At 37.8% G+C, this 21,786-nt stretch overlaps 1 protein-coding gene across 11 annotated transcripts in view; it reads left to right on the top strand.

Moving 5' to 3' along the window:
• The first annotated feature begins 299 nt into the window (after positions 1-299).
• The window catches only part of WNK1 (WNK lysine deficient protein kinase 1), a 152,299-nt gene continuing 130,812 nt past the window's right edge, over positions 300-21,786 (top strand). For 6 of the 11 annotated variants that reach the window (XM_041736563.1, XM_041736562.1, XM_041736560.1 and 3 more), the window contains exon 1: positions 301-2,053. In XM_041736563.1, coding sequence (XP_041592497.1) covers positions 1,292-2,053 — 762 coding nt within the window. In that variant the 5' untranslated portion in view covers positions 301-1,291. Of the gene's footprint in view, positions 2,054-21,786 lie in introns of all 11 variants that reach the window. The other 5 variants (XM_041736568.1, XM_041736567.1, XM_041736566.1 and 2 more) reach the window with 2 other exon arrangements.

The following is a 21,786-nucleotide window of genomic DNA, read 5'->3' as shown; positions in this document are numbered from 1 at the left end:
GAAGATCTTCCTAGCTAGCTTTGACTTAAGGATGGGGTTTAGCGACCCACGGCGACGCTCCCATCAGCCTCGCAGAAGGGGCGGTTTCCAAAGAAAACTACAGCTCCCATGAGGCATCAGGCTAAAGCAACCACAGAGCATCACGGAAGTCGTAGGCTCCCTTCTCCACAATCCCTTTCATTCTTCAAAGGCGAAAACTACAAATCCCAGGGAGCCCCAATACGAGCACGCCTGCGCAAGAGCCCCGAGAGCGGGGTGGGGGTGGGGCGCCCCGGCGACGGGGGGCGGGGTCCGAGCGGGCTGTGTGGAGGCTTCAGAGTCCCGGCGCCATTTAGCGTGGAGAGTTTCCCCGGCGGACGCGGCTCTTCACCCTCGGCCACTCTGCACCCCCCCATCTTCGGTGACAGAAGGCGCCTGGTGGGGGTGACTACTCTTTCCACTCCCTGACTCCCTTCACCCAGTCCTCTCGGTCTCCCCGACTCTCGGCCCAGAGAAGCAGCGGAGCTCGGGCCCCGCGGTGAGCGGCCCTCCCCTCCCCACCGTTCCCTCCCTCAGTCAGCCCCCGGCACCGGCCCGGACGGAGACGGGGGTTTGCCAGGCCCGGGGCGGGCGGGGAGGCCTCGGGGAAGGGGGGGCCCGCTCCTCAGGCACCGAGGCTTCGTCGCTTCGGCTCTTTCCGTCCGGGCGATGGGCGCCCTGTGAGACTGTCCCCCGAGCTGGGGGCGCGTGTGGGAGGAAGCGACCGACCCACTGACTGACCGGATCCCCGGCCGGCCCTCCTCGCCTCTCTCGGCCCCTCCCACTCTGCGCGGCTCCCGGGCCGCCGCCGCCCGGCGGTCGGTGCTCGTCCGTTCTTGGCGTCGCCGCCGCCCCGGGGCCTAACCCGCCCGGCTTGGGAAGCGGCGGCGGCGAGGACCTGGAGCCGCCGCCGCATCCGCCTCGTCCCAGTGCCGGCTGCCCGCCCTGCCCCTCATGACTGCGGCGCCCCTGCCGCTCCCGCCTTCCGGGCCGCCGCTCGCCGCAGGATGGATGCGGACCGTGAGGCGCTAACCCCCGCCCGCCCGCCGACGAGCCCGCCTCGTGAGCCGCAGCAGCCGCCGCAACTGGGTCCCGGGGCCCGCGTCTCCGTCGGGTCGGCTTGTCAGTGCTGAGTGAGGAGCCGTCCGGGTGCACCGGAGCCCGCCGGGAGCCCGCAGCGGGACCCGCACGCCTCGCCGTCCGTCGGGCGCGGCCCCTCGCCCTCCCTTCGTTCACAAGTTCGAGCCCGCTCGCTCGCTCCTGCGGACCGACCATGTCTGGTGGCGCCGCAGAGAAGCAGAGCAGCACTCCGAGCTCCCTGTTCCTCTCGCCACCGGCGCCCTCCCCCAAGAATGGCTCCAGCTCCGACTCCTCGGTGGGGGAGAAACTGGGCGGCGCGGCGCCCGAAGCTGGGGCCGGCCGCACGGAGGAGTACCGGCGTCGCCGCCACACCATGGACAAGGACAGCCGTGGCGCGGCGGCGACCACCACCACCACCGAGCACCGCTTCTTCCGCCGCAGCGTCATCTGCGACTCCAACGCCACGGCGCTGGAGCTGCCCGGCCTCCCTCTGCCTCTGCCCCAGCCCGCGGTGTCGGTGGCTGCGCCGCAGAGCGCCCCGCCGGAGCCGCCCCGTGAGGAGACCTTGACGGCCGCCGCCGCGGTGCAAGTAGCCCAGCCGCCCCCCGCCGCTGCCGGCCCCGGGGAGCCAGTCAGCTCAGGCCCTGCCGCTGCCGCCGCCGCCCCCAGCAGTGCCGGCAGAGATCGGCAGGCGTCCCAGCCCAACCATGTGGGGAGCAAAGAGGAGCCTTCGGCGGCCAGGAGCGGCAGCGGCGGCGGCAGCGCCAAGGAACCACAGGAGGAGCGCAGCCAGCAGCAGGATGATATCGAAGAGCTGGAGACCAAGGCCGTGGGAATGTCCAACGATGGCCGCTTTCTCAAGTTCGACATCGAAATTGGCAGAGGCTCCTTTAAGACCGTCTACAAAGGTCTGGACACTGAAACCACGGTGGAGGTCGCCTGGTGTGAACTGCAGGTATGGATGGCCCCATCGCTTACGGTGGTTTGGAGCTACGTTTGGCTCGACTAAGCCAGTTACTCCCAATTCCTCCTTTAAAGTCGTTCTTTTAACTATTCGCTCCCGCGGCGGGCAGGGGTGGAGGGGAGGGGGGGGGGCAACTTTGAAAAGAGATTGAAACTAGAATTTGGGGCATGTACCTACGTCGGATAAGAGTTACTGGTAACCAGAGAGGCTTGCCACTTAGGGAAGGAGTGGTGAAAATCATCTTAGTACAAACGCATTACCTACTTGTTATTGTTTTAGTGTCTGGCAGGAAACCCGGAATTAGTGGGAAAGTTTCTGAGTTAGGAAAGTACAGTCTTCTTGCCCCGTGCGTTTCAGTCTTAGCAGAGGCTCTGCACTTTTGAGCTGCTGGTGTGTTACATGCGAGTTTCCATCCCCGAGATCAGGCTGTACTTTTCAAATAGGAACGACTTCGTGCCTCAATGACCTTACTTGGGAAATATCTTAGTTGGTAATTGCACAGGCATTTAACATAAACCATAGAAAAGACTTTCTTCTCTCGGTAAATGCTTTGGGGCTAGAAAGGTACAATAAGTGTTTGATATTGTTCTACCTAATGATGCTTAATTAAGCCTGTTGGTAGCTGGTAGTTTTCTGACAGCGTTAATTAAAACTAGTATGTCTTCGGGATCCCTGGGTGGCTCAGCGGTTTAGAGCCTGCCTTCGGCCCAGGGCCTGATCCTGGAGACCCGGGATGTGGAGTCCCACATCGGGCTGCCTGCATGGGGCCTGCTTCTCCCTCTGCCTGTGTCTCTGCCTCTCTCTCTTTCTCTCTCTGTGTCTCTTGTGACTAAATAAATAAAATCTTAAAACAAAACAAAACAAAAAACTAGTATGTCTTCAGCCCATTCACTATCCCCTGAATAGTACACGAGCCCATGTAAAGTTCTGTAAGTGGTTTGAGAGTTGGAACATCACTACGGTTATTGTTATGAAAGGTTTTTAAGCCAGACTTTTTCCAGGAGTCCAAAGGACTCAAATGCTTTGCTTTTTTAACGTCTCGGGGAGGTTTTCATGGTGTAAATAATGGTGTGTCACTCTGGTTGACAAGTATATTCTATGTTTAAATAGCTAGGTTTGGGTAACTTGTTGCTTGACCTATAGCAGCTTGATTGAATGTGTCCTCATCCAGAAGTGAACGGAGATTATTGGAAGAAGCAGAGTTCCACTGAAAAAGTCAGTTACATTATAGACGAAAAATGCTGATATCCTTATTCTTGTCAAGAAAATGGACCTGAATGGACTAAAATAGGATATGAATGTTACTGAATATTCTAGTTTATTTTATCCATAAACTAATATGTCAGTACTTTGAATGTCACCCTACAAATGACCAAGGCCATATCAAATGTGAAGGGAAGTTAGCATGTGGAAGGAAGTGAACTTAAAGACTGGCAAGTTCTTTAGGAACATAATAATTTCTTAAGTTTTACAGCAAATGATGTAGAACTACTAAGGCATTGTGAAATAAAAACTATTTTTGGCAGTTTATATTGGGTGCAGACGTTTTTTAAAAAGTCTTGTCAAGCCATAGCCTTATTTTTATTGGACAGTCCTCAAAAACTGATTCCTTTTGGTTTACAGGCAAAAATTCCATTTATACACTTTTTTTTTTTTTTTTCTTAATTCTGGGGCTTTATTTTAATTTTTTTTCTTTTTAAGATGCTACATAGTCAAACAGAATTGGATTGGTCTTTTATGGCATAAAATTAATTTACAGTCAAACTCTATTGCTGCTGATCTTGGATTTTATTCTTCTGTTAAGGTTTTATTTGAATAGGTGCTTTTTAGATAAATTTTATTTGGTTACCTTACTTTCTTAAGACTGGACCCAAGTAAATGTTGAGCACTTTATGGATTGTGTTAGTTTCAATTACTTAACTTTGAAGACTTACAGAATATAATGTGTGTTTTCCTTAATCACCTGGATTTTTTTTTAATGATTTTATTGATTTATTTGAGAGAGTGTGTGCCAGGACACAAGGTGTGGGGGAGGGGCAGAGAGAGGAAAACAAGCAGACTACCCTGCTCCCCAAGCAGGGAACTAGTCTTGGGGCTCCATCCCAGGATCCTGAGATCAAGACTTGAGCCAAAGGCAGGCACTTAACCAACTGAGCCACCCAGGCACCCCTCACCTGGAATTTTTTGATAGTTTATTTATCTTGAAATTAATGATACAGTGGAAGAAATCAGTTTGTCTGATGTCATAATAATTTTGTCTAAGCTTCTCAGCTTTTCTTTGAATTCATGGCTTTTCTCTGTCTAGGCATGGCATGGTCAAATTAAAGAGTATCTGATACCTTATCATATCACCATATTATTTTTAAAGCAGTTCAGGATTTGACAGCAGAACCAAATACATCCTAGCTCTTTGAATGGTACCCTAGTTTAGGAACTTCCATATGTCATTTGACCCTGTTTGTACAATTTTTCATTTTGTTTTTTGAAATATGATTTTCCTAGCCTTTATAGCAGTATGTCGGGTAGTATTTTTGGTTTCTTGACCAGGATATTTGCCTAATAACCTATTCATTAGATGACTGAGTTTTTGGATACAAATTAAAGGACTAGTCAAGGGATTACTGAAACATTGAAAAGAAAGGAAGGCTTTTTCACTAAAAGTATACATCTAATATACATATTTTTCTATAGGAAGAAAAATATTCAGTTATTAAGTTAAAAATCTTAGTGTATTAAAATTGGAAGAAATTATTCTGCCTGACTACTTGATAAAGAACTTGAAATTACAGAGCAGGTAAATGACTTGCTTAGAATCGTAAAGAACAAATTTTAAACTGGTTAGGATCTCATGATTTGGGAAATGTTAAAGCATTTGTTAGTCTCGTACATGGCTAATTAGTGCATCTCAAATGAGGCTATTGTATTTTGGTGTGAAAGTCACTGTCAGATTTCTTTAGAATTCTGTAACCATAGCAAATTCTATTTTTTGGTTTGGATATTGATTTTATCAATTCAAGTATATAAATAGACTTTTTGGGACGGAGAATGAGTGAATGTGGTATACCAATCAAACTTGTTTCCATCAAGCTAATTTTTAGAGTCACAATATGCATAACTATTAAAGTAAGTATTAATTCCTAATAAATAATATTAAGTAATACTTAAGATACCAAGGATCTTAAGTACTAACTTTAATCCTTTAAGATACAGATTTCTTTGCTTGATTTTGTTAGGCAAATGACATGCCTTAATTTTAATACTCAGTTTCTTTGGTCAGAAAATGTTAGTGCTGGATTTTGCAGAGTTTATATTGCTTTTCTATGGAAGGATTTAAGAAATGTAGCATAATTTTCTTAAGAAAATGTATTTATACTGAGATTTGTAAATGATTTTACTTTCTTTAGTACTTTTCTCCCAAATTGCTTCTAAATAAAGTTCACATGGTAACTTGATATATTCGCTTTGTACATTGATAAGATTGTTTCCAGTTTGGAAGGGAAAGTCAAATTTTGTTTAACCTGCAATATTCCTAGTGCTTGGCTCTGGCTTTCTCCCCCACCCCCTAAGTAAATTAAGGGTCATATCTCATCAAGAGCATAGGATATATTTTTGGGACTTAATTTCCGTTTTTTTTTTTTTTTTAAGTTGAAGTATAGTTGACGCACAATGTTACATTAGTTTCAGGTGCACAGGTTTAAATTAATGTTTTCGTAAAAAGTTTAGCAGTGCTGCAGAAATGTGATGTGGTTCTGTGATTAAGAAACCGTAACTTATTTCTTTGCTTTAGTTCTTAAAATAACTCCTTGAACTGAATCTTCCATTTGAATATTGATAGCTTTTTTTGCCTTTATTTTTTACATTTGTGCCAAATTCCTTGTTTTTCAGGATGAGAATCTTCAGTAATTTTCAGGACCAGGAACAAGATTCCCGGGAATAGTCTGCAGGTTTTTTTGTTTTAAAGTCTCAGAGTTAGTGATGAGTATGGGCAACATTTAGATAACACAAGTGTAACTGCTATGCAAATTAAAGAATGATTGGTAACTTGCTTGAAGTAATCCTTTTTTCCTATTAACAAGACAGTGTAATTAAAGACAGGATAATTTTGGTTAGGTAATATAATGATTTAAAATATACATAAATTTATTGCTGTAGGAAGTAACCTTTGGGGCAGAGATATTGAGAATTATATCTAAGTTGATTTTTCAATGATTTTTTCTTACTTGGTGTTAAAGTTTTAAATGTTTTCTACTTTTTTTCTCTCATGATAAGTATCAGAGCTGTTCCTAGTGAAGGGTGTTTTTGTGTAAAACAAATGGGGAATCTGTTGTATGGTGATTGAGTTCATTTCTTGATTATCTAGGTTTTAGTGCAAGATCCTGGTCATTTGAAAGTCATTCTACTTAATCTCTATGGAAACATTCAACTAAAACTGGGCTCTCTTTTTTAGAAATTATTCTAAACCTGTTGTTTGGGTTTTATAATAGCTTTTCAGTGTTTTATTTTTATTTTTATTTTTTTAATTTTTATTTATTTATGATAGTCACAGAGAGAAAAGAGAGAGAGAGAGAGGCAGAGACATAGGCAGAGAGAGAAGCAGGCTCCATGCACCAGGAGCCCGACGTGGGATTCGATCCTGGGTCTCCAGGATCACGCCCTGGGCCAAAGGCAGGGGCTAAACCGCTGCGCCACCCAGGGATCCCCTTTTCAGTGTTTTAGATAAAGCTGTAAAAGTAGCAAGAGTGGTTATGTTCAAATTATACTTCCTAAAAATGTTAGTATAACATGAAAAAATTCATAATAGCTATTAGGTTTTGTGGTAACAGCTCTTTATATTTACTTATGTAGCATCTTGCATTTTCTTTTTCTTTTTTTTTTTTTTAAACAGGACCACTGTAATGTGCAGGAATAGGTGAGACTTACCATGCGTGACCTGAATTTAGATTTGAAGAGGGGGATCCCTGGGTGGCGCAGCGGTTTGGCGCCTGCCTTTGGCCCAGGGCGCGATCCTGGAGACCCGGGATCGAATCCCACATCAGGCTCCCGGTGCATGGAGCCTGCTTCTCCCTCTGCCTCTCTCTCTTTCTCTCTCTGTGACTATCATAAAAAAAAAAAAAAAAGACCCTTGGTGGAGGGTCTTTTAGAAAAAAAAAAAAAAAAAATAGATTTGAAGAGGGCTTTATTTTTCTGCAGTGTAACAGTCATTAAGAACTTAACTGCCTGAATTCAAATGCTGACTCAGCTAATGATTCTGTCACTTTGGGAAACATCTGTGCTAGTTTCCTATCGATAAAATGGAATGTAATAAGAGTACCTACTTGATAGAGCTGTGACTATTAAATGAATTACATAAATATAAAACATTTAGGACAGGGCCTGGCACATAAGTGTTAACTATGATGATACATCAGGTTTTTAGACTGTTTTTTTTTTGAGGCTGTGAACATTTTGTTTGATTTGTCTATATTCTTGAAAATTCATGTAGCAAAACTCTTATTGTTGCTTACCATTTTTAGGGGGAACTTTGGAGTTGAACATATTATCATCAGTGCTTTGAAATTCTTTAGCTTTGCCTGTATTCTAGCCTAACTTTGTAATTTCATGACCTGTCACTATCTCAGATGCCAGACTTTTTGAATTTGCTAAGATGTTTTTCCTTTTGGGATCATTCTTATGATATTCTTCAAAATAATTGGAAACTGTTTATATTCTTTGGCTACTTTAACCAGTCCTTGAGCTCTTTGAAGATATAAGTAGATTCTCAGTGTACTTTAATAAATACTATGTTCTTTTCTAAGTTAGAAGTAGTTGTAGATCTTAGAGTTGTTTTATCCATACTCTTTTCCTCTCTTTGGTCCACAGCAGATTTTCTAATCTTGTATTTGGAGAGTTCACTGTAGTATAACACAATACTATATAATGGAAAAGACCTCTAAGGCAGAACATTTGAGTTCTCTGGTACTCAGTTTTCTGACCCTGAGTAAGGAATTTAATTTGTAATGCTGATTTATTAGTAATATGACCTAACTGGATTTTTTTTTTTAAGATTTTATTTATTTGAGAAAGAGTGAGAGCTAGAGTGAGAGAGAGAGTACAAGCACATACAGAGGGAGAGAGAGAAGCAGATTCCCCACTGAGCAGGGAGCTTGATGTGGGGCTCGATCCCAGGATCCTGGGATCATGACCTGAGGTAAGGATAGTCACTTAGAAGACAGACACCCAGGCACCCTGACTTAACTAGATTGTTGAAGATAACTGAAAAACTGTGTGAGGGTACTTTGTGAAGTGTTACAGATAATGAAAGGATAATGGTGCTTTTAAAAAAATCCATTTTGAAAAGGTTTATGTTGTCACTTGTTACAAATTGGGTTGACTATTTTGAACTACTTAAAGTTGGGTTTTAGGACATGCAAGAGAAAATTAGGGGAAAGGCACTGGAATTATAATGTTTGAGTTAATAAGCTACATTAGAAAGATATAATTGCTTTGTTCACAACTTTGTTTAGCTCTGGGAAAGTTAAAAAGCAAAATTTTAAAAATCTGGAAGAGAATAGCACTCATTCATATTCTAGTATTGATATGGATTCTTTCTATCCCCACCTTTTCCTAATTGATCTCAACTGGATTAATCCAAATAAAAATCAGTAAAGAAATAAAGTTCCTAGTTAGAAAAAAAAATTGGTTTTTAGGAACTTTTTGGTTTTTCAGTTTTAGGAATTTTATAAAATTTTAAGAAAAAGGGGAGCAGATTGAAGAGAAGTTGCCAGAAGCTCTTCTTAAGAGTTTTATTATTTGGGAGAGGGTGGTGTCTTTATCAGGTGGCTTACTTAATATTGTATGTACTTTTTAAAAGATTGGTTATTTGATATTCTGCATGAGAGGAATGATGTCAGTAATTTGCTTTGTTCTGTAATTGACTTATTTGATCATATCTCCACCTTAATTTATATTCATTTAGATTTTTCAGATAGTCTTTTTTTTTTCTTTTCTTTTTTTTTTTTTTTTTAAGAGGTGGGGACAGAGGGAAAGAATCTTAAGCAGAGTCCATGCCCAGTACACAACTGACCTCACAATCCTGAGATCATGACCTGAGCTGAAATCCCCAGTTGGATGCTTAACCAACTGAGCCATCCAGGCACATTTCAGATGAGGTTTCATAAAGATTTTATTTTTTGACATTGTGACGTGAATCTTGGTATTGTAAGATTGACATATTAGGTGTGCTATACTAAATGTGCTTAATAATTTTTAGGAAAGAATCCTCAGTTAAACTGTCATCACAAGCAGATACAGTTTTTCGAGGAATTCAAGAATTCTTAAGAAATTTAAGAATTTAGGAATAATTTAAGAAAGTGTTTAGAAATCTACTTGGTAAAATCATCAGATTAGTGAAGAAAAACCACACTAATTATTTCTGTAGAAATAATTGCTTTTATGCAGCCAAGGTTCAGCTTCTCAGAGATAGGCGATTTCTTTTTTGTCAGTATGTGCATGGTGGATGGTCTTGTGTTACTTAAACACAAACTAATATATGAACTAAGCAGTGAGAGGTGAAACTAATTAGTAAATCAAATCGTTATTGATATGCTTGGGATAATAAGATCACCTTAATGGCTAATAGTTTTGTGTTAAATAACCTGATATATCCATCTCTGTCTGGATATTCTCCTTATTTGGACTGGTCATTGTGGATGAAAGTAAATTTGGGAAATTCACAGGTCATCTCTTTGACATGCTGAAGATATCCTAGACATCATTATCATATTTATATTTACATGCTCTTTGAACGCTTCACACACCTCTCCCACACAAATACTCAACTATAGGAAACGGAGAGTAAACAAAATGATTTTAGGTAGATTTGCATAGTAATAATAGTGGAGAATGGATTTAAGGTGTACAAGGGATGTGTAGAGTTTAGTTAGGGGTACGAATATGAGACCTCTGCAGCCTGAATGAGGGCAGTAGTGGTTAAAAGAATCTTTTAAGTATTTTGGAGATAAAATATGCAGAGTTTAGTGATGAATTGGCATTTGGAGGAAAAATAAAGCACAGATAAAAGGGTAGAGATAGATGATTGTGCTGTCAACTGAGAGAATAAGAATTAAGGGTTTTGTTTTGGGGGAGGGGAAAGGCTATGGAGATCTATTCAGTTGACATGTTAAGTCTGAGGTACTTGGGAAACCTCCTGAAAGAAGTTCAATAGGCAATTGTCTTTATCAGGTGGCTTACTTAATATTGTGTGTACTTTTTAAAAGATTGATTATTTGATATTCTACATGAGAGGAACATTACTGAAGCTCATTACATTACTGAAGCTCAAAGAATAGGTTCAAGGTAAAGCTATAGATTCCCAAATGTCCGTTAGTCATAGCTGAAATAATGCAAGTACATGAAATCATCCAGGGAGAGGATATATCTAAATACATAGAGATGGAGGAAGAGATAGGGGATGATAATTTTCCCAGGGCAAAATAGGAATAATTAACAAGTGGACAGAGGATTAAAAGAGACCAGGGGTTGGGCTAACTAGAACACTAGAAGAATGGCAATATCAAGGGAATAAAATTTTAAGAAAGGATTATAGTAGAGAAATCCAATTTGCATAGTAGTAATTTTGGAGAATAGATTTTAGAAGGACTAGAAAAGAATTATAGAGAATAGTTAGGCTTTGGAAATTGTTTATTGCATTTGGGTATTAAGTCATTAACAGCAAAATTCAGGAATATCTAAGAGGAGATATGAGCAAGGGTAGGTGTAAGTCACCGATAACATCCTAGATATATATACTGTTTGCTAGCCTCCTGTGGCTATTTAACTTAATTAAAATAAAATTTTAAAACTCAATTCTTTGCACTAGCCACATTTCAGGCACTCAAAAGCCATGTGAGTGTACCATATTGGATGGTACAGATATAGAGCATTTCCATCATTGTGGGGAGTTCTATTGGAACATGCTGTATCTAGATCTTGGGTAGAGTTGTGGGTTTTTTTCAATAGCTTGATTGAGATATAATTTGCACATCATAAAGAACATACAGTGTGGGGCACCTGGGTGGCTCAGTTAAGCATCTGACTCGATTTTGGCTCAGGTCATCATGATCTCAGGGTTGTGAGGTCAGTAGCACACTGGATGTAGACCCTGCTTAAGATACTTCTCTTCCTTTGCCCCTCTGCTGCGCCCCCTCCCTCCCGAAATATACACACAGCATAGTGCTTTTATAGCTTAAATTACATATTTAAAAAATGTATGTATTTTGTATTAATAAAAAATTTTTTTGGGGGAAAAGATAAGCAAAGGATGTTATCACAAACTCAAATATATGTGCAGAATTAACAGATTTACATATATCACGTTATGCTCCAGATATTTGGTGATCTTACAATTTCAGAATAGTGGAAAATTTGTGGTGGATTTAAGGGAGTGGCTGAGGAAGGTTAAGAACTAGAGATAATAAGAGTAGGCTATTTCTTTAGACAAGTTTGAATGAGTATGGGTCAAGAAAGATTGGCTAAGTAGAAGGCATGATCAAGGATGAGATGGATAGATAAGGAAAAGGTCTTTAAAACTTGAAACACTGAAATATAGTATTTGCTTACTCTACTTCATTATCTGTGTTAAGTTTCTGTTCTAAGCTAATTGTTTTATGTTTGGTTATTCTTTATGAATAGTTAGGTTTAGTCCAAATAAGTTTTCATACTTCCTGCTATTTATTAACTAGTGTTCAGAAGAATACTTACCAGAATACTCTTTGAAAGTAATGTTTTGATTAAAGTGTTTTTACATTTACGTAATAGTGTGGTGATACATACTTTATAAGTGAGCATCTCTCTGAAATAACCATCTTTGTCACTTGAGGATACAGCCAGATTTAAAATAAAATTTTATCATAGGAAAGATTCTGAGTTACTATACTGTTTCTAGGATGTGGTAAAAATGCGCTTTTCTATAACAAAAGCCTAAATACTGCGTACCTTTCTTCAGGCCTTTTTTTCTTTTCTTTTTTTTTTTTTTTCAAAATATACCTTACTAATTAATCTGGAAAAGTGTTAATAATCACTAATACCGGAACGCCTTGGTGGCTCAGTGTGAGTGTCTGCCTTTGGCTCAGGGCATGATCTTGGAATCCTGGAATTGAGTTTCATTTTGGGGTCCCTGCAAGGAGCCTGCTTCTCCCTCTGCCTATGTCTCTGCCTCTCTCTCTGTCTCTCATGAATAAATAAATGAAATCTTAAAGAAAATCACTAATACCTAGCTAATAAGAGCCTTTTTTTTTGCAACAGGCACAGTGCTGTTTTATTTATTAATAATTTAATTATTAAATAATTATTTGTAATTCTCATAATAGTATAAGGCATATGTTTTCTTAATTTTATATCTGAAGAAACTAACTCAGTTTTAATAACTTATTTAATTAAGATCATGGCATATTTTGTTTTTTCCACTGCAGAATGCTTCAGTTAAACCAGGAAGAAGAGTTTGAATTCTTGTGGAATTCTAAGTCCTTTTGCTTTACTTAGCAATTATAACTAATTCTTGAGCATCTTATACCTTTACTTTCACTTCATGAAATAAATCTTTATTTAAATGTTCTTTTAGCTTTATATGTAGATACTATAAGGAGGGAGATGGCAGGGCTTTTTAAATGAACTTTTATTGTGTGTTCAGAGTTTTTTAGATGCTATTTTCATCCATTGGCTATCACAGGATGTTCTGTTTACATTTAAGTATTTAAGGTGAAGCAACATTTCTGTGGTCTATGTGTATCAGATTTCCTAATAGAGACAAATTGAGTCGCTGTAGTGTTAGTACGATTTTTGTCAGTGCTCTTTAACAACTTCTATGTATAAATATTGTTCATTTTCAAGTATTACATTGTATGTAAAAATTAAATTTCTAAATTCCTAAAGTTGTTAGGTACCGATGCTATTTTTTCCTTAACCAGGAAAGCAGAATTAAAGGATGTTGGAGTACTTAATGAATAGATCAACATGTTGTTACTGTATAATTAACATAGGACTTAGTTTTATTTGTGGAGATTGAAGTTATAACTAGTTTAGTTCTTGATACTGATGGTATGAATTGACCTTTTTCCTTGATTTAAAAAAAAAATCTTGTTACTTTTTTCCTTCACTGTGTAGTTTGACATATTACATATGCTCTTGAGAAGGATTTGGCTCTCATGTATGAGCTACAGATAGAAAGCTCATTTAAATTACATAATTATGTTTTGAAATCTTCTGGAATGTTTAATCAGCATTGTTATGGGAATAAGATGTTAGCTTACCTCCAGTAAGATTTCCAGATAAATGCGATTTTCTTCCTGAAGTATCAAGGCTTTGTATTAATTTAGTAAAACACTTGAAGTGTATCACTTGATATTATTTGCCTGTGTAATACACCAGCACTGACTAATAAGCATATCATGCCATCAGCCTGGATCCCTGTATGTTCTTTAGACTAAAATGGTTCTTTGAAGTCAGTCAGTTTCGCAGCCTGTTATACCAGGAGTAATCCATGCTTAGGCACATAAGATCTTGCCTCAAAGTATGGCAGATTGTTCAAAATATTCTTGTTTTGTTTAGAGTAACTGGATCTGTAGGGGTTTTCAGCTTCAGCTATATAGAGTACAAATCACCCATCCTTCTTTCATCCCAACCATAGATTTAGGCTTTCATTCTCTTTTCCTTTAAGGTAAGTTGCATTATTTTGGTTGTTCAGGATGGGGGAGACTTTCCAGCCAGTGGTCCTCATTCAGGGCCATTTATTTTAAGTCTGTCAGAATTTCGAATAACAGTAAACTTAAAAGGGAAGGTCTTGGAATCTCCACACTTACCTTTTTTTGCCTTTTTTTGCATACTTCTACACACTTTCTCTTAGGTCAATCCCACTTAATATCATTGGTAGGGGTACTTTTATCAAGTCAAAAACAGAGTCTGCTCTGTACCTTCTCTGTTCGCTTCAATTACATTACTGAGAAGCATCACTCAACTGATTCTTCCCAGAACAAAGTAGGTGATGCCTAGGTGCATTGCTCTTTTCTGCCTAGACAAAAAAAGCCACCAGCAATTTTTTAAATGGTAGACTCTCAACTTAAATATTTGTTCTGCCTGACCAAGCATCCTATTACATAGAGGTGCTACTTTAGATATTACTTTTGGTATCATAAGTGGAGGGGGCAGGGCATAATGATACTCTGCTGGGGAGAATCTTGACCATTTTCTATCCCTCTTCTAAGGACAGAAGTCAAGCATCCATATTTGTCAAAAATACCACTATTACATAATGGCTTTCACAGATCTTACTGAATAATACTCTACTTGAGTATTTTATTTTAATGTTTTAAACATCTATCATCCTTAACCCTCTTCATATGTAAAAATGACAACAACCAGTACTTAGCTATTACACAATAGGAACTTTTTTCCTCTTTATGTGATAGATATACTAAAACCTCAAAAAACCTTTTTACTATGAAATACTTAACAGTTGTTCCAGATTGGGCCAGAAGCTGCCTTTTGTATCCTTTTTATTAACATGTCCCTGTCGTTTTTGGATGATGTCCTTATTTTCTGCACAAGATGTTCTTTCCCCACCCTGGCCCTGGACCAGCCATTTCTCCAAGGAGGCAGGTCCCTTATAGTATAGAATAGAATTCAGAAAGCAATGTCTGAGTTTGGATGTACTCATGGATACTGGGGCATCACAGTTTCCAGATTTTTAAGTGAAGAGTTAGGAAGTATTTATATGTATACATGAGTGCGTGTGCCTCTGTGTATATGTGTGCATATGTATATATTTTAAATATTTTATTTGAGAGAGAGAGCAGTGCAAGAGAAAGAGCACAGGAGCAGGGGGGAGAGGCAAAGGGAGAGGGAGAAGCATGCTCCCCATTTTAGCAGGGATCCCAGAATCCTGGGATCATGACCTAAGCCAAAGGCAGACGCTTAACCAACTGAGCCACCCAGGTGCCCTTGATTAATTGATTTTCAATAAAGGTACCAAGGTAATTAGTGGAGGAAAGAAAATTTAGCATCCAGACTGAGATGTGCAGGTGTAAGTTACACACTGGATTTTGAAGACTTAGTAAAAAACAAAGTTAAAATATTCCAATTAAAAAAATTGATTACATGTTGAAACAATCATATTTGGATATATTGGGTAAATATATTTCATCTGATTCTTTTTACTTTTTTAAATGTGGCTACTTGACAATTTAACATTGCATGTGTAGTTCACATTGTTTCTCTTGGCCACCTCTGACCTAGACTATGTGTTAAAATAAAATGCTGTAAAAGAGCTCATGCTATAGTAAATTAAGTATACTACTTCCTTTAAAAAAATGTTAGCACCTTCCTTTTTGTGGTTTCTTTTATTAGTACCCTTTACAAACCATAATTCTTTTGCTGTTGCTGAACAGAGAAATTTGGGTTTTTAAAGTCTTTTCTGTGGTGCTTTTAATATCTGATTATTTTATGAAATTGGCATTTTAGTCCTTTAAAATTTTATCTTGTATTTTGTTATTTACCAAATGTCTGTATCAGAAATACTTCTTGTGGTCTTGTTCTTTCAGTATTTTAGTTGTTGCTAAGAATGTTAGAAGTCAGTTTTTATTGCAAATATCTTGAAATATTTGGTGAATACTTTTGTCTATTTTGCATAAACTGCTAGTACATGTTTAGATGTATACTGAATGTGTAAACTTGCTGCTTTATTTATATTTTTAAATTATTTCTGGCCATTGTGTCTCCTTAAACTTGTTAACCAACTTAGTGCCCATATTCATATTTTAATGAAAGTGAGAAAAAGGTTAAGTTGATTTTTGATATCTTTTGCTTATGAAAGAGATAGTATTTGTAGTTCAACTATTTACGTTAACTTTTTCCCTAAAGAGTTGATTCATGGCCAGGTGAATAAGGGTGAAAAGATTAGTGAAAAGGGTACAGTAAATAGGGGTGTACAATAAAGGTGAAAAGATCAATGAAAACATCTCTAATTGCTTTATTTTCATAAAGCTCTAAAATACCTTTTTTTTTTTTTTTAAGATTTTATTTATTTATTCATGAGAGACACAGAGAGAGGCAGAGACATAGGCAGAGGGAGAAGCAGGCACCATGCAGGAAGCCTAATGAGGGACTAAATCCCAGGACTCCAGGGCGTGATCCTGAACCGCTGAGCCATCCAGGCGTCCCAAGCTGTAAAATAGCTGAGATCCCAAAGCAGTGCTTCCTTTCCTTTCCTTTCCTTTCCTTTCCTTTCCTTTCCTTTCCTTTCCTTTCCTTTCCTTTCCTTTCCTTTCCTTTCCTTTCCTTTCCTTTCCTCTTTTCTCTCTTTTCTCTCTTTTCTCTCTTTTCTCTCTTTTCTCTCTTTTCTCTCTTTTCTCTCTTTTCTCTTTCTCTCTTTTCTCTTTTCTCTTTTCTTTTTCTTCTTTTTCTTTTTCTTTTTCTTTTTTAGCAGTGCTTTTCAAAATCTAAATAGTAATAATCACAGAAGCTTCCTTCACTTTTTGTATAAGGTTTGTTTGATAGTCATTGTTTAGAAAATGCTAATTTGATTTTGACTCTGTTACTGGAGTCGTAACTTATTTCTACCTTAGGTTTTGTAATTATCCTTAAATCACACAAAATAATTTTGAAGAACTTTATAGAAGTAATATATTCTCATTGTAAAAATTAGGAAATTAGAGGAAAAGAAATATAAATAAATGACCTGCATTGAATCCCTATATCTGGAGATAAGTCTTGTTAGCATTTCAAACAGTCTAATTTCTCTTCGTGATTTTTGTTTTTATAGTGTGATCATATTGTATGGTGGTAGTTTGCCTGTTTTTTTTTTTTTTTTTTTTTTTTTTTTTTTTTTTTTTTTTTTTTTTTTTTTTTATTTTTATTTTTTTTTTTTGTAGTTTGCCTGTTTTACTGCATAGCAAAAGCATTTTCCTATTTAAAAATTTGACCTATTTAGATCAAAACAACAAATACTGTTTGTATACTTTAATCCTAATTGGGGTATGTGTTCCCCTAGTTTTGATTGTTCTGTATAGTGGCATAATTTGCCTGATTTACCTCACAAAAAAAACACATTTCTTATGTTAAAAATAAGAAATTTTAGATAAAAATATGTATTATTTTTTGTAATTGTTTTTTGAGACTTTGTACTACTACTACACATGCAGTTGTGACATCAGTTTCAGAACTAACATTTTGATCTGAGAGTGTGTAACACTTGAATTCCTACTTGACTATGTATTTTTAATTCTCAAGAGAAAAATCAGTCAGAATGTTTGGCCCACAAATTGCTAACAATTAGTTACAACTGTCTAGTAAATTGGTCATTGATGCATTTGGTGATTATCAGCAGAAGTTTAAAAGTCATGGTTGATATATTGCGAAACTGATTTTTTTCACTCTCACCCTTTGTTCAGAAATTTGCAGAAAGTTCATTCACTACCTCTCATGATTTTGGGATGGTCAGAATATTTTATTTTATCATTTTTAAAAGATTTTATTTATTCATGAGAGAGGCAGAGAGACAGAGAGAAAGGCAGAGACATAAGTAGAGGGAGAAGTAGGCTCCCTGCAGGGAGCCTGATGTAGGACTTGATCCCAGGACCCTGGGACCACACCCTGGGCCCAATGCAGACACTCAACCACTGAGCCACCCAGCCTCCCGGTCAGAATATTTTTATTTTATTTTATTTTATTTTATTTTATTTTATTTTATTTTATTTTATTTTATTTTATTTTATTTTATTTTATTTTATTTTATTTTATTTTATTTTATTTTATTTTATTTTATTTTATTTTATTTTATTTTATTTTATTTTATTTTATTTTATTTTATTTATTTTATTTATTTTATTTTATTTTATTTTATTTTATTTTAATTTTATTTATTTTATTTTATTTTATTTTATTTTATTTTATTTTATTTATTTTATTTTATTTTATTTTATTATTTTATTTTATTTTATTTTATTTATTTTATTTTATTTTATTTTATTTATTTTATTTTATTTTTTTATTTTATTTTTATTATTTTATTTTAATATTTTATTTTATATATTTTAAAGATTTTATTTATTTATTCATGAGAGAGAGAGAGAGAGGCAGAGACAGGCAGAGGGAGAACCAGGCTCCGTGCAGGGAGCCTGACGTGGGACTCGATCCCAGGTCCTCAGAAGACGGTGCTAAACTGCTGAGCCACCGGGGCTGGCCCCAGTCAGAATATTTTAAATCAGTAGTTTGCTTTTAGAACAGTGTTACTGTACTGGTACAGTTTTAAAGAGCCAAGTATTAGTACATCGAAAATTCTTTGAGGAAGGGTAATTTTGTATATTGACTAAACTACAAGAGAAAATGCCTTAGTGTGTTTTTTCTACTTCCTACCCCTGGGAAGTCCCCCCCCCCCCCCCAGTAGAAACCATTGAAGTCTGTTGGCCGTCACAATACTTATACTGTATGCAGTAAACACCCTTGCAAGACTATCTGCAACCTGATCACACAAGAAATGATTCACCACACAGTTGCCAGAGGAGAAGGAAAAAAAAATTAACAGGCTTGATTTTGGGGGTAAAGGAGAGAAATAAAGATTATATATCTAATTGATGAGTGTCCCATGGGCAAGAGCTGAACTAGAGATGTGTACAACTAGCAGCAGCAGTTGTGGAAAAAGTACAAGGCAAATAGCTCTCTCCATTAATTTACTTCTGTAGGTTAATTTTTTAAATATTCAAAATATTTATTATGGTTTTCATTTATAAAAATGTATATTTTTAAAGGGGTGGGAGATTGTTAAATACTTCATACTAGGCAGACCTTGTTATTAAGAACCCCTCCACTGTAGTAACAACCTCCAGTTCCTACATTCACAAGTGCAGGGTACGTATATAAATATCCACGCACACACATCCACATACTGCCTCAAGAGCTGGGAAGACTCAAAGTTACTGGTCACACTACTGAGCCTCTGGTGGACTCATCCAAATGGCTCACCAGGAGAGCAACTGGCTTAGTTCCTTTTCTCCAGTCTCTCCCTTTACAGAGACTGAGAACCCAAAGTCATAGAGTTATATCCGACTTGTAAAAGCAAGAGGCTTCTGTCTGAGGATGAGGATAAGCAAAGTGGGAAAAAGGATGAAGCTAAGAACACCAAACACTTTTAGCTGGAGTTGTCTGTCACTGCAAGAGGTCAAGGGACTAGGGCAAGATAACTTAAAATCTTCTTCCTTTATTTAAATTGTGTTAAGTCTATTCTAGAGCATGCCAAAGATGTTTTTAAAATATAGGAAATTCTTAATGCATTTAAAGGGAGTTACTTCCTAGTTGTTTTTTACCCCGTTCCAGAAGCAATATATACTTAGGGACATCTTAGAAGACAGAAGAATAGAAACCAAAATAAGCCCACTAAAGTTCTGTCACTAAAAGACAATGCTAGTGTATCAGTTGGGAATATTTTCCTTTTCTCTCTCCCCTAAAATGGGTTTTATATTTATTCAACCAATATTTGTTAAACTCTATGTGCATGGTACTGTCTTAGTTGGCAAGTAGAGGAAAAAACCCTGCCCTCACAGAACTTATGTTTCTGCTGGCATCATGGGCATGTGTGTATGTATAATTTTATTTTATGATAATTTTATAATTCATCGGAATGTAGGAATTAGTATAAACATTTTAGCAGCTGCATGATAGTTCCTTATGCAGAAACACCATAATTTACCAATTGTTATTAAGTTATATTTTCTCTTATAAATACAGTAGGCATGAGTCTTATCTGTAAGATTGTAACTGTGAAATATATTCTAATTTTACTAAAATTTAATCTATTGTGACCTTACCTAATTGTGTTCATTATTATTCCCCTGTACAATTACTCCTCCCCCCAGTCTTTGGATAGCTTCATATATTCTAGTACATTTATCAGGAAAGGGCTTTCCAGTCTACTACCTACACTGCTTGTCAATGACATGCTATTTATAAGCCTGAAAAGTTCTTTCCAAGGCCAACTTATGGAGAACTGTGAGTATCCTATGCAGAATTTTCTAAAACAAAGTTCTTGCTGTCTTTGTCTCTCTCTTAACCCCACCACACCCCCATCCTCTTCTTCCACATGCCACTTCCAGTGGGATTAGGGGCAGGGGTATTCATCTTGATCTGGATGAATCCTCTGAGTCCAGTCCCTTCTTTTCCCCCAGTTTCTACCTCTTCAACTCTTCATTCTTTCCATACCCTCCCTCTCTAGTATAGTCTAGCTGAACTTCTCTTTTTGGGCCTGGAGTTTCTCAGACAAGCCAGATGAGGAGATTGTCTTCTAATTGCTGGTTCTGAAATAACACAAAAGATTTTGGAGTGGGGGAAAGGAATTTACCTATTGCCTTGTGAAAAAAACACAAATTAATACTTGAGATTTCACTATTTAGACCTGTTTTTTTTTTAGGATTAAATTTCAGAATGTAATTATTGGTTTCTAAGGTTATGAGCATTTAAATATTTTCTACAATCAGATTGTTTCCATAAGGTATAAACTCATGTATATTTTCAGTGCCCCAAGTGAGAGCTCTTTTATTTATCAATACTATAATCTTAAAACTTTCTCATTGTTTTATATTTTATTTCTTAAGGACTTTCCCCGTATACTTGATAACAAATTGTATATTTTGTGTTTTGATATTTTGCCTACTTTCAGGTGCTTTACTCCCCTAATCAATTTTCAAGCAAAATTAATAATCCTTTGTTATATTTTTGGAAAATGTTTTTCAGTGCTGGGAATCGAGTGTCAATATGATACTCTTTTTTCCTTCATTAGAGTTAATTGTTTTTTAGAGCAGTTTTAGATTTAGAACAAAATTGAGAGAGATATAGAGATTTTCCATATACCTCCCTGCCCCCACACATTCATTGCCTCCCTCTATCAGTCAACATTACTGACCAGAGTGGTACCTTTTTCTTTCTTTCTTTTTTTTTAAACTAAGGATGAACCAAAACTGACACATCATTAACCACCCAATGTCCATGGTTTTCCTTAGGGCTTTTTTCTTAGAATGTTGTATATTCTGTTGGTTTGGACAAATGTGTAATAACATTTACCTATTATTATTATATCATTCAGAGTATCTTCACTGCTCAAGAAATCCTTGGGGTTGTCCTTAATCATCTTTGTGTCACCCTCACTCCTAGCAACTGCAGATCATTTCACTGTCTCCAGTTTTTTTCCCCCCGAATGTCACATACTTAGAATGATACAGTACACATCTTTTCACATTGGCTTCTTACACTTAATAATATGCGCTTATGGTTATTCCGTGGGCCCTTTAGCTCATGTCTTTTTAGGGCTGGATCATATTTCATTGTGGGAGTATACCAGTTTATCCTTTTATTTACTAAAGGACATCTTGGTTGCTTCCTAGTTTTGACAATTACGGTTTATCTGTAATTGCTTTATACTGCTATAAAAACCTGTTGCAGGTTTTTGTGTTTTCGACTCCTTTGGGTAAATGCCAAGGAGCACGGTTGCTGAATTGGATGGTGGGACTATGTTTAGTTTTGGAAGAAACTGCCAGACTTTTCCAAAGTGGCTGTATCATTTTGTATTCCCACTAGCAATGAATGAGAGTTCCTGTTGCTCCACATGCTGGCAGTCATTTGGTATTATAGGTGATCCAGATTTTGGTCATTCTAGTGTATGTGTAGTGGTATCTCATTGTTGTTTTAATTTGCATTTTCCTGATGAC

This window comes from Vulpes lagopus, chromosome 21, assembly GCF_018345385.1.
Source record: "Vulpes lagopus strain Blue_001 chromosome 21, ASM1834538v1, whole genome shotgun sequence".
In the NCBI taxonomy this organism is placed as follows: Eukaryota; Metazoa; Chordata; class Mammalia; order Carnivora; family Canidae; genus Vulpes; species Vulpes lagopus.
The sequence above is the reverse complement of the archived record's forward strand: the minus strand, read 5'-3'. Positions and strand labels throughout refer to the sequence as shown.